General features: G+C 39.3%; 1 protein-coding gene across 2 annotated transcripts in view; it reads right to left on the reverse strand.

Moving 5' to 3' along the window:
- Positions 1–9,757: 9,757 nt before the first annotated feature.
- The window catches only part of ATXN3 (ataxin 3), a 34,412-nt gene continuing 30,235 nt past the window's right edge, over positions 9,758–13,934 (reverse strand). For both annotated transcript variants that reach the window (XM_068991052.1, XM_068991053.1), the window contains one exon: positions 9,758–10,041. In XM_068991052.1, coding sequence (XP_068847153.1) covers positions 9,947–10,041 — 95 coding nt within the window. In that variant the 3' untranslated portion in view covers positions 9,758–9,946. The remainder of the gene's footprint in view (positions 10,042–13,934) is intronic.

A 13,934-nucleotide genomic window follows, 5' to 3' on the forward strand; every position in this document is an offset into this window, starting at 1 on the left:
TTCTCTTAGGGAGAGCAGTCTCTTTGTTCTGAAGAAACCATCCAAGCGGGTTTATTTATACAAAAAGAAAATAACCCATTTTTTTTATGTTTATGTAAAGAAAAAAATGATTTTTTAGAGTAGAATTTAAAAATATAGTCTGATCTTTCCCTCTCAATTTCTAAACATGATACTTATATTGCCATTTTCTCATTATTTTCTCATGATTTCTGACATTATCTACCTACTCTCAATTACAGAAAATAAAAGATTAGAACTTTTATATTACCACCTGTCTCTATTTCCCTTCCTTTTGAGCTCCCAGTAGAATGACATCATAATTATTGGTAAAATTAAAATTTTAATTTACCAATTAAAAATTCAAATTGAAGTTTACCTTATATGCCTATGTAAATGTTGTTCATTGGTTGAGCCACATGGTGTACTAAGATTACATTTCCTTTGTTTTTCAACCTGTTCTTCCTCAAGTTAACAAATTCCATCTTTTAAATTTGCATAATTTTCTGTTACCCCATGTGTTCTAAGTCGCTTCAGTCATGTCTGACTCTTTGTGACCCCATGGACTGTAGCCCACCAGGCTCCTCTGTCCATGGGATTCTCCAGGCAAGAATACTAGAGTTGGGTAGCCATGCCCTCCTTCAGGGGATCTTCCCCACCCAGGGATGCAACCCATATCTCTTATGTCTCCTGCATTGGCAGGCAGGTTCTTTACCACTAGCACCACCTGGGAAGCCCTTTTCTGTTTTTTACAGAATCACTAATCCTTCTAAAAGTTAGCAACAGAATTGTAAAACATACTCCTAATTCTGTTTTCAAGAAGGTATCAAGAATTCTATCATTTGCTTAGACTCATTTCTTCTACCCAGAGTCCTCTGTTTCCCTGCTCCACTCTCCTCTGACCTGTTCTCTGGGCCTTGTTTTTCCTTCTGGAAGCCGTAGCCTTATTGTCTGTAATGCTCTGAAGTTAATAAGGATGTGCCCTGGGTGGGTTTGTTTGTCGTTTCACTCATTGTGCTGGGCACTTAGCAAACCCTTTTTAAAACCATGTCTTTCAGCTCTGCAAATTATTTAAAATTTTTTTTTTATTGATGAATGTCCCCTCTCTAGGGAAACAGCTGTTTTTCAAGTATTTTTAACCAGCCCTCCTGATTTCAGTCCACATCTCACCCCTACCTTCCAAGACAGTTGTTGCTCCCTGTCCTGTGTGCTGTTGGACATCCTTCTGTTTAATACTTACTATGCAGCTCCCTCAGTTCTGCTCATTCCTGTATCAACTTTCCATCTTCAAAAAAAGAAAAGTTCACATCTCCTAGCACCTCAAATGGTGAAAGAAAGTGAAAGTGTTAGTCGTGTCTGACTCTTTGCGACCCCATGGACTGGGTGCCCCCAGGCTCCTCTGTCCATGGGGTTCTTCAGGCAAAAATACTGGAGTGGGTAGCCATTCCTTTCTTCAGGAGATCTTCCTGACCCAGGGATCAAACCCACATCTCCTGCATTTCAGGCAGATTCTTTGCTGTCTGAGCCACCAGGGAAGCCCCCACCTCAAATGGCAGTGACTGTTAATTGTTCCCCAAAGTCTGTTCACCCCTTTGCACCCAGTGCTTGAATCCTCACTTTTTACCTGGGCCTGTGGCACAACAGAAGATGCCAGTGTTCCTCCTGATCCCATCATCCCTTTACCAGTTTTGTGCACGACCTGTTCTTGGGGTACTTTTACTCCCTAAATTCAGCAGCTATTTCTCTTTGGCAGAGGGTTGCCTTTGGACTGCCAGAGCCCACATTGCTTGTGCCCAAGAGTGCTAAAACACAGTCTTGTTCAGTAGCATGTTAAAATGGCACAACTCCCATGCCCACCGTGGAGCATCTCGAAGATGGAACTACACTGCCTCTGGGCCCGTCTGCGGGATTGAGGCTCTGTTTACTCGTACAAGCTTGCTTGACCTCCTTTTCTTATCTCACTTTCCCACTCCCCTACACCTGTTCCATTCCTTCCTGAGAGCACTTTTTGAAAAATAGTTTTCCCTTATCTCAAGGTCTGTCTCAAGAGTGCCCAAGCTAAGACTCATGACTACCCAGAATGAAAACCACCTTGTAGCTAGGAGTGGTCTTGTGATTCACTTCTGGCCCATGTCGAAGAAGTGGAAGTGATGTGTGCAGCTTCCAGGAGGTAACCTTAAAGACAGGGCATGTGGCCTTTTTCCACCCTTCTTTTGCTTCTTGATTGCTGAGATGCAGAAGTAATCATGGGCATCACAGCAGCTCTCTTGGATCCATCAGGTGACATTAGCAAAGGAAGCCATGAGAACACAGAAAACACGTTCCTGACACAGTGTGACCCTATCACCCCTGGATTGGCAATCTCTACACTTCCTGAAGACTTGTAGCATGTAAAGTGGTTGTTATATTAGGTTTTTCTATGATGGTCAAATCTAATTCAATGAATTCACCTCTTCTACTGGTCTCTGTGTACCTGAGGTTGGTTTTTTTTCTTCTTTAATTTAGGTGGGATTTTGGAAGGAAGTAAATACAATAATCAATCCCATGTAATTTTTGTTTTTGGCTGCACTGGATCTTCATTTGCAGGAGCTTTGCCTAGTTGTGGGAGTGGGGGCCACTCGTCATTGTGACATGTGGGCTTCTCGTTGCCCTGGCTTCTTTTGTTGCAGAGCACAGGCTCCAGGTGCACGGGCTTTGGTGGCTGCAGCGTGTGCGTGCGGTAGCTGTGGTGTGTGGACTTTGTTGCTCTGCTGTGTGTGGGATCTTCCCAGATCAGGGATTGAGCCTGTGTCCCCTGCACTGGCAGGCAGACTCTTACCCACTGCACCACCAGGGAAGTCCATCCTATGTAGTTTTTGTTTGTGGTTAAATTTACATAAAATTTACCATCTTACAGTATACAACCTGGTTGCATTAAGTTCATGCACATTGTTGGGCAGACATCACCATCCATCTCCAGGACTTTTTTCATCTTCCTAAATTGAAACTCTGTACCCATTAAACAGTAAGTCCTTATTCCTTATTGCTCCACCCAGCCCCTGGCAACCACCATCCTATTTCCTGTCTCTATGGATTTGATCAGCCTAAGTACTTCATATATGTGGAATCACTTAACTGTACTTAACTGGAAGCCCCTGGAAGACGTTTGAGATGATTGGTCAGAAAAAGCTAAATCTGCCTTGGCCCTCAGAAGGTTTCCCTGTTGGAGACAGAGCTCTCCCTGAGCAGAATAGAAATACAGCTTTTGGAGAAACTGTATCTTATTTTGAGAGGGCAGGAATGCAACGGAGACAGTGACAACATGGGATCAGATCCCTCTGATCTATTTTCTGAGAGACTCAGCAGGACTCTGGTCACCAGCAGAGCTCTCTGGAGCCTGTATGATGATATGTGCTGAGGGCTGAAAAAAGGGCTATTCCACTTAACTCTGCTTGGAACCTATGACTCATCTGGTGTTCCAAGGATTAGACATTGTTAGGCTTGGTACTTCTGCATCTTGTTTTCTAACATGCTATTGCTGGTATACAAACAAGCTATTGGTTTTTGTTGACTTATTGACCTCCTTCATCAGTTCCAGTAGCTTTTCAATTAATTTGGGATGGGATGCTCTTTAGTCAAAGATGTAGTTAATGGTGTTTAAAAAAAAATTTTTTTTTAAAGAGGCTTGGGATATTTTAGAGAAGTCTAGAAAGCAAAGCCAGACTGTTTGGTGTAATAAAATGTAAATACAATCCAAACTTACTTTGTAAAGCTGTACATAAGAATTTTTGTTATGTACAAAAGCTGGAGTACATTCCTATTCTCTCTGGGTCAGAATGCCCCCCACCCCCACCAAAAATAAAGCTTTTGTCTCATGAACTATGAGAGAAAAGCAATTCTGTATCATTCATTCACTCACTCAAGAAGACCTGTGCGCATTCCTGGCATGATTCTGGGTTCTTGGCACAGAGCCATGAATCAGACACTCTGCTCTGCTGCTGCATTCTGATTGGCCACGAGGCAGAGAAAACATTTAAATGACTGAGCGTGACTTCATAACATGTTAAGGGCTATGCCTGCTCTGTGAGATACGAAGACAAAACAGGATAATATGATAATGTGTGACTGGGAGGGAGGGCTGGCTTTTGTACATAACAAAAATCTTACGTACAGCTTTACAAAGATAAGTTTGGATTGTATTTACATTTTATTACACCGAACAATCTGGCTACGCTTTCTAGACTTAACATGTTGCATACTCCAGCTTTTGTGCACTACCCGCCTGTCTCTCCAGGCTTCTGTGTTCTTCAGAGACAAGCAGCCACCCCCGCCTCAGTTGCTGTGCTTGCTGTTTCCTCAGGCGGGTAGGGTGGCACCACACCCTTACATGGCTGCCTCATTTTCCTGGTGTCTGAAAGGCACCTCCAGAGGCCTTCCTCGAACCCAGTCTGAAAAGGCCCTCCATCCCAGTCACACGCTATCACATCATCCTGTTTCGTCTTCGTATCTCACAGAGCAAGCACAGCCCTTAACATGTTATGAAGTCACGCTCAGTCATTTAAATGTCTCCTCTGCCTCGTGGCCAATCAGAATGCAAGCAGCAGCGGAGCAGAGTGTCTGATTCATGGCTCTGTGCCAAGAACCCAGAATCATGCCAGGAATGCGCACAGGTCTTCTTGAGTGAGTGAATGAATGATACAGAATTGCTTTTCTCTCATAGTTCATGAGACAAAAGTTTTTGTTTTTTTTTGGGGGGTGGGGTGGGGGGGAGGTTCGGATCCAGGGAGAATGGGAACAATCTTGAGAGAACAAGGTCCAGCGAAGAGTGGTGGTCAATTGAAAGAGAAAGTCCTCATAGCAGAGGTGGCCATTGATCTTGAGGGACAAGGATGTCAGAAGGGCAAAGGTGAAAGAGCAAGGGGAGTGTTAGGATGCCTGGCGGTGAGAAAGAACTTGGTTTCTTTGAAGACCTAAAATGAGGCCCTGCTAGTTCCACTGTGCCTTAAGGGGAACTGTCAAGAGTACAGGCCAAAAAGGTCAGCTGGGCTCAAATTACCTAAAAATGATGAGCATGAACGTGGCAGGCACAAAATGGTTAAAAGGATCCCCAAACATGCAAATCTTCATAATAAGGACAACCCCAAATTTCCCTAATCTTAGAAAAGCTTTTAGCTGACATAAAATGTGCCTTCAAATCAACTAGTACATTTCATAGGGCCCATAGGTGTTGAGATCAGAGCCATTTGGCTATCAAGTTACACTAAAAAGATGGTCGCACGTCATCAAGTGGAAATTTTTGTTTCAAGATTTGTGCCCAGCCCTAATTAAAGCTAAAATGGATAGCCGTCATTATAAAACCTGAGGATCCTATAACCCTGAGCCAGGAGAGTCCAGTGTCTGGAGTTCAGTGAGGAAAAATAGCACTCTTAAAAACTGTTACTAGTATGCTTTGTTTGGCTCTCAGGGTGGAAAAAAAAAATCAAGCCAACATTTAAAAAACAGATTTCAAATAAAAATATGGAATTCTTAGCCTCTCAGAAAAGATCAGAGGATCCAGGAACAATGGTCCCTCTGGTACCCGTTAGTTGGAACAGAGTTATCAGTGGGCCCTAGCCAGCTTCATTTATCACCACGTCCATAAAACAATGCTTCTCACATTCACTCTGCGTGGGAATCTCCCAGGGATCTTGTTAAAAATGCAGGTTCTGTCTCTGTAGGTGGGAGTGTGGCCTGAAACAGCATTTCTGAAAAGCTCTCAGTGGTGTAAATGCTCCAACCACACTTTGAAGGCAAAGCTACGAACTTAACAATAAATACAAACGGAAGTAAAAAAAAGCAAACATTATCTTTATTTAATAATTTTTGATATTTAAAATACAACTCATCAAACATCCACATTAACAACAGTATCCTCAGTGTTCAACAGTGCTTTGGAAGCCCGGCTTTTCTAAGGACCAGACAGGAAGGCCTGTGTGTGTATTAACGGCAAGACAACTCAGAGAGGAGAGCACACACACCAGGGCTGCAGAGTTGGGTCCTGAGCAAATGGCACTGCCACAGTGCACCTGTGTCGTGGCCAAAAGGATGCCTTTAATTCTTTACTTGAATTTCAAAGGTTACTTATACAGAACAGTAATTTTTAAAAATGCATTCCTACTAGTCCAGTGTTGTAGAAATTAGGTAATCACATTCAAATGTATGTTTTCCTCCTTAAAAAAATTCCTGAAAATATTCACTTTTGAACTATGCAAGAGACAAGTGAAGTGCTTCCTAAATGAACCAGGAATTTCCAAGTATGTTTCACAAATGCTTTCTACTCCCTGTCTTATGAATCCATGGTCTTAAACATTTATTGACATACCATGATAACTAAACATGCCAATTGCAATAATTTAGATGTGGTTAGTAGCATTAATATTTGAAAATGCCAGACTATTTTGCAAAAAAAAATTAAAATAGCAGACATTTTCTAGAAAAAAAAAATCAAAATTCAAGAATTAAATAACCATGTCAATAATATTTTCATTCATGAAAGCAAAATGAAACAAAAATATTTTGTGTATTTAAAAAACAACACAAGTTCATTCATTTCTTTAACAAAAGATGCTGGTTACAAAGGGACCAGAAATGAAGCAAAGTTTTTATTTTGAAAATACGAAAAATTACTTATACTGCTGAAATAATTAATCCAATCTGATTTTTCTTAATTAAGATCACATCTGTAATATCTCCATACTTGTCAGGGCCCAGCTGCAACAATTAACTTTGAAAGTAGTGGCCATAGGTCCCTCCAATTGCAGACGAAGTTTCTAATAGGAAGTCATGAATATTAATGATTGAATCCTCTTAAGAATTTAAAACATTAAGATTTATTTTTCAATCTAAGGAATTTCAAGTATTATCATTACATTTTTGCTTGTGCACTGAGACCCAATCTTTTTTGCATTTGCACACGTCCAAATGGGCCAACTTTAAGACATTTAGTAAATCTTGGCACTAGTGTGATACTATTTAAAACCAGTATCAAACATCCAGACACTGGAAATGTCTTAGGCTCTTACTGGCATAAAACTTACTTTATTTGACTTAACATCAAATGAAACAATGTAGAGTATGGGTAGTTTTGCTCCTCAACTAGTTTGGAGTTTTTCTTCATTAACTATGGCATGAATAAAGCTTCAATTAAGAAAGATTAAGTTTTAAAGAAAGAAAGCACCTTAAATATTCTGTGAATTGTAAATTATTTGGCCAAGATCTTAGAGGTGAAATACAGTTTACCTGCAGCAGCCTTTCAAACTACTTGCATTACTGAAATATTTGTATGTTAATTACGGTAAAAATGTTTAATGATGGTTTAGATTAGATGTTAACTACTCTGAATTTCTGAAACATAAATAACTACTTATTAAATCCATGACATCTATCAGTGTGAAAGTGTTATTTCCAAAGCTTGTTTAAACTTCACTTATAACACTAGCATTGCCATGGTACTTATTTTATCCCAGTAATACAAATTATACATTAGAAAAATGATACCAATAGTTTAAATATTAAACATTAAGGTGTTCCCAATTGGTAAAACAAAATGGAAATCTTTCTATAAATAAAAGTTGTTAGCAGGACAGTTACAGTGAATTTCATTGTTTCTGACTTGCAGGTGGTTTAAAGTAAACCGTACTACGTGTGTAAACTATAACTTTGTGTAACTTAAAAATTTTCTTACTGTGGTTATGAGCATTGGCATCTTTACATACTAGCCAATCAATTAAGAAATGGAATCTAAATGTTCAATAATATTTATGCCAATCCACACAAGATGGCAGTTTACTAGTGATTCTGAGTCTGCCTGCCAAATGTAACAATTTCACAACAAACTAAACACATTCAAATATATCCAGTGTGTGCTCAGCCCTGCTTTAAAAAAATACCCTAACAAAAGAAGGTCAACATCCTATATTCCTTTAAGTGCTTTAGCAAGGGTGTGTAATATAAGAACTTTATAAACTTTCAAGGTTAAAACTTTTTAAAGTATATTCGCTTTTTCACTTTTGTATCAAGTAGTTCATCAATTCAAATATAAGAATTAATGTATTTTTTTTTCAATGAGAAAAGATATAGGTCAAATATCCATGGAAAATATGACTAGCATACTTGGGTTAACTACAGAAATGTCCAGTCTTAAAATATTTTGGTTTGTAAATCTCAGGAAATAGTTCCAAACTCCAACATCCCTTGCACTTCTAAAAGTTTATAATTCTTCTGAAACATTTTCAATTGTCAAAAGAAAACTTTAGATTTTAAAATAAAACTGTAAGGGGAACTTCATAAAACTTAACTTGGCACAAAATAATGACTTAAAAAAAGTCTGTCTCTATCCAAGTAAAAGCTATTTCATAATCATAAATAAAAGGTATTTTCTCATCTCTTTTCAGTTAGCAATAAATCCTACATCAAAAAATTCCCTGATAAAATGTGTGTAGCCATACACCAGGGTATGGCAACATATCATACTTTAATTTTCTAAGTTGTCAGATGAAATTTCTTCTTAAATTTTAGCTAATGAACAATTCAACATTCAAAAGGGCTTCAAAGGGGGATGGAGAATGAGGGAAGGGGAGAATCTAAAAGACCCATTTCAGAGAGACATGGTTAACTTTCACGAAAATCATCCCACTGCAATGACCCAGCAAGACTCTCTGCATCCCAATTAAAGAATGTTTATCAAAACTAAAGACTTTCTTATTTACAAATCCATTCAGTACTGTGCCTTCTGTAATTCGAAGCTATTTAAACATGATGCAAGCGTCAAGTCACAGTACAAATTTCAATGCAGTTTTGTTGGTAAATTATTTTCATGTTCTAAATGGTTATCTCTGGCAAGCTCTCTCTACCTACTAAAAGATGTACAGCAGAAGCAGACATCCACACTTCCTAACTCAACTGTAAACAGCTCCAGTCACAAGAGGAAAAATAAAATGAAACTGCTACTAAAACTGAAGGCCAAATTTCATCTATCACACATTCACAGTGGGCACTGCATGCTGTTTTCCATACACTGTATGCAACAGAAGGAAACTTGCACACCATGCTCCTCCTATTTTTCTCAATTTCAAAAGAAAAGGAAATAACAGGGTGCAGGAATGAGGGTTACAACACAGCCTTAAAGTTCTGACATAACTGAGGAGAGAGCCACAAAGCATCTGACAATGGATGTGCTCACACGTGACAGTTCTCTTTTACTCTCAAATACTTGTGTAGAGCTGATTTCAGAGTACAGGAATGCACTGGAGTCATGAAATAATGATCCCTTCTCAGAGGGCTTAAAAACCTCAAGAAACATTACCGTCTTTCAACAGAGTAGTAGAAAATAATGAAAACCAGGTAACAGGGAAACTGTGATCAGAGAAAATAAAGATGAGAAACCACCCAAGTGCACGATACAGTCAGAAGGAAAACAGCTTATTCTGGAACTGCTGCTATTATCAAAACGGAGAATACACTGTCCTACAAGGTTAATTTGGTTAAAGAGAAATAAGAGCAACTATTAGATGATAAAAGTGAGCCAGATTCGCTATGCAGAAGGGAGGAAAAGAAGACAAAGTGTGTGGGGAAAGTTCTGTGGCCAGAGCTAGTTATAATTAGTTGGTCTGCAAAAAGATCCAAGAAAAATGCCCTAATTTTAGATACGTTAGATATTGCACACTCAAGAAAGAAAAAAGAACATTTAGAAAACTCTTTTAAATTTCTTTAATTGCTGAATGCCTCTTTGGCTAGTGTTTGGAGGATCATTTTTTAGGCCTAAAACTGATGTATTTTTCCACCTTATTATTGTTTTGTTTGCAAACCACCTAAGTCTTTTCTCCTCTGTTGAAAATTGTTCTCTTTGACACATAACCAAAATGGACCCTATGCTGTAATCACACAGGACAATACTGGAAAGACTGAATATCTAAATGATTTGTGAAAGGTATTACTTTTTTCCTTCTGTTTTGAGATTACTTCTAACAGTTTCTAAAGACATGGTCACAGCTGCCTGAAGCATGTCTTCTTCACTCATAGAATCACCTGTTGGGGATAAAACACACATTCCTTAGAAAGTTCTGGAAAATTTCCAAAGTCATCAAAAGGTAAGTGCTCAGAAACTATTTACTTGACTACTATAGTTTCTTTCCTTTTTTTTTGATTCTGAAAGTTTACAGACAGTAAAATCCACTCTTTGACAGTTCCTCAAGTTTTGACAAATACCAAGTGGTATAACCATCACCACCACCTATACAGACAGAACCATTCCATGCACCCAAATATTCCCTCATGCTGTCTTTGCAGTCAGTCCCAATCCCTAGGTCTAGGCAACCACCGACATGTTTTTTGCCCTACAGTTCTGCCTTTTCCTGCATGTCAACACAAATGGAATCATGCATTGTGTATGCAACCTTTGAATATGGCATCTTAAACAAAAGCATTATGCTAAGGGAAAGAAAATTTAACTTTGTGTCTGTCAATGATACATACATTACTGAAAAGTGTGTTTTGATAAATAATTATTTACGCACAGGAAGGTGCAAAGAGAGTTCAAAGAGGTCCTGTGTGCACTGGCTAAATTTCACCTAATAATTAAATCTTACGTAACGACAGCTCAAACCTAAATCTGAATACTGACATTGGTATTTACAATGTTGTGCGTAGTTCTATGGTATTTTGTTGTATGTGAAGATCTGTGTAACCACCACCATCAACACCACCACAGTCCAGACTGAGAACCACCAAAATCTCCCTCCTGCCATCCCTTTTTGTCCACACTCACTTCTCTTCCCTGTCCCCCCGACATTCCTTAACTGCAGGCAACTGCTAATTTGCTTTCCATCTCTATCAATTTGTCATTTTTAGAATGCTACACACTTAGAATCCTACAGTGTGAGATCTTTGGAGATTTATTTTTTTGTACTCAGCATAATGCCCTTGAAATATATCTAAGCTGCTGCATGTATCCGCAACTAGTTTCTTTTTTTAAAAAGTTAAAAAGAAAATTTTTTTTAATTCTTTTCGCCACACCACATGCCATGCAGGATCTCAGTTCCCTGACCAATGACCTAACCTGTGCCCCTAGGAGTGGAAGCACAGAAGTCTTAACCACTGAACCAGCAGGGAAGTTCCTGGTTTCTTTTTAATACTGAGATGTATCTGTGGGATGGATGTACCACAGTTGGTTTAACCATTCACCTACTGTAGCACACTTGTTTTTTCCAGTTTTTATCATGACAAAGATGCTATGAACATTCAAGTACAGGTTTTTGCATGGACAGAAGTTTTAATTTCTGTAGGATTAAATGGGAATATAACTGATGGCTGTATTGTCACTGTATATTCAGGTTTTATAGAAATTACCAAATTATTTTCCAGAGTGGCTGCACCAGTTCAAATGAAAGTTAAAAATCTTACCTCCCTTTACTTTCCTCTGATTATAATTGCCTTAAGTATTTCCTATAATTTACAGTAAAAACCAAATCAGTTATAATTCTTCCTGCAATCGTAAAATATAATTTAGAAAACTGAAAAGGAGAGGCAAGTCTATTGTGTTTACACATATTTTTTTTCTTCCTACTGTTCTTTTTAAGTATTTATTTATTTGGCTATGCTATGTTTTAGTTGCAGCATGCAGGATCTTTTTTGTGTGTTTGTGTGCGTTGTGTGTGGCACAGGGGGTATCTTTTACTTGCAGCATGGAAACTCTTAGTTGTGGCAGGTGGGATACAGTTCCCCATTGTTGTTCAGTCACTCAGTTGTGTCCGACTCTGCCATGCCATGGATTGCACCACACCAGGCTTCCCTGTCCTTCACCATCTCCTGGAGTCCAGTCAAACTCATGCCCAATGAGTCAGTGAGGCCAGCCAACTATCTCATTCTCTGTCATCCTCTATTTTTCTGCCTTCAGATTTTCTCAGCACCAGGGTCTTCTCCAGTCAGTCAGCTCTTCACATCAAGTGGCCAAAGTACTGGAGCTTCAGCTTCAACATCCGTCCTTCCAATGAATATTCAGGGTTGATTTCCTTTAGGATTGACTGGTTGGATCTCTTTGTTGTACAAGGGACTCGCAAGAGTCTTCTTCAACACCACAGTTCGAAGGCATCAATTCTTCAGTGCTCAGCCTTTTTTACTGTCCAGTTATCACATCTATACATGACTACTGGAAAAATCATAGCTTTGATTATACAGACCGTTGTAAGCAAAGTAATATCTCTACCTTTTAATATACTGTCTAGGTTTTTTTTATTTTAGTTGGAGGATAATTACAATATTGTGGTGGTTTTTGCCACACATCGACATGAACAGGGATGGGTGCACACGTGTCCCCTCGTCCTGAACCCCCCTCAGACCTCCCTCCCCATCCCATCCCTCTGGGTTGTCCCAGAGCACCAGTTTTGAGTGCCCTGCTTCCTGCATCGAACTTGCACTGGTCATCTATTTTTACCTATGGTAATATACATACATCAATGCTGTTCTCTCAAAATCACCCCACTCTCACCTTCTCCCACATAGTCCAAAAGTCTGTTCTTTACATGTGTCTCTTTCACTGCCTTGTATATAGGATTGTCATTACTGTCTGTCTAAATTCCATATATATGCATTAATATACTGTACTGGTGTTTCTCTTTCTGACTTACTTCACTCTGTATAATAGGCTCCAGTTTCACCCAACTCATTAGAACTGACTCAAATGCACTTTTTTTTATAGCTGAGTAACATCCCATTGTGTCTATGTACCTCAACTTCCTTATCTGTTCGTCTGCCGATGGACATCTAGGTTGCTTTCATGTTCTAGCTATTGTAAACAGTGCTGCAATGAACACTGGGGTATATGTGTCTCTTTCAATTCTGGTTTCCTCATTGTGTATGCCTAGCAGTGGGATTGCTGGGTCATATGGCAGTTCTATTTCCAGGTTTTTAAGGGAATATTCATATTGTTCTCCTGGAGAAGGCAATGGCACCCCACTCCAGTACTCTTGCCTGGAAAATCACATGGACGGAGGAGCCTGGTAGGCTGCAGTCCATGGGGTCGCGAAGAGTCGGACACAACAGTGACTTCACTTTCACTTTTCAGTTTCATGCATTAGAGAAGGAAATGGCAACCCACTCCAGTGTTCTTGCCTGGAGAATCCCAGGGACGGGGAGCCTGGTGGGCTGCCGTCTATGGGGTTGCACAGAGTCAGACACGACTGAAGTGACTTAGCATACTGTTCTCCATAGTAGGTGTACCAGTTTGCATTCCCACCAAGAGTGTAAGAGGTTTCCCTTTTCTCCACAACCTCCTCAGCATTTATCATTTGTAGACTTTTTAATGGCAGCCATTCTGACTGGCATGAGATGGTACACTGTGGTTTTGATTTGCGTTTCTCTGATAATGAGTGGTGTTGAGCATCTTTTCATGTTTTTTTTAGCCCTCTGTATGTCTTCTTTAGAGAAATGTCTGCTTAGTTCTTTGGCCCACTTTTTGATTGGGTTGTTCGTTTTTCTAGTATTGAGCTGCATGAGCTGCTTGTACATTTTTGAGATTAATTCTTTGTCAGTTGTTTTGTTTGCTATTATTTTCTCCCATTCTGAAGGCCCCCTTTTCACCTTGCTTATAGTTTCCTTAGTTGTGCAAAAGCTTTCAGTTTAATTAGGTCCCATTTGTTTATTTTTGTTTTTATTTCCATTCCTCTGGAAGGTGGGTAATAGAGTATCTTGCTGTGATTTATGTCAGATAGTGTTCTGCCTATGTTTCCCTCTAAGAGTTTTATAGTTTCCAGTCTTACATTTAGATCTTTAATTCATTTTGAGTTTATCTTTGTGTATGGTGTTAGAAAGTGTTCTAGTTTCATTCTTTCACAGGTGGTTGACCAGTTTTCCCAGCACCACTTGTTAAAGAGATTGTTTTTTCTCCATTGTATATTTTTGCCTCCTTATAGGTTTCTCAGGAG

This window comes from Capricornis sumatraensis, chromosome 19 (assembly GCF_032405125.1).
Source record: "Capricornis sumatraensis isolate serow.1 chromosome 19, serow.2, whole genome shotgun sequence".
NCBI classification, from domain to species: domain Eukaryota; kingdom Metazoa; phylum Chordata; class Mammalia; order Artiodactyla; family Bovidae; genus Capricornis; species Capricornis sumatraensis.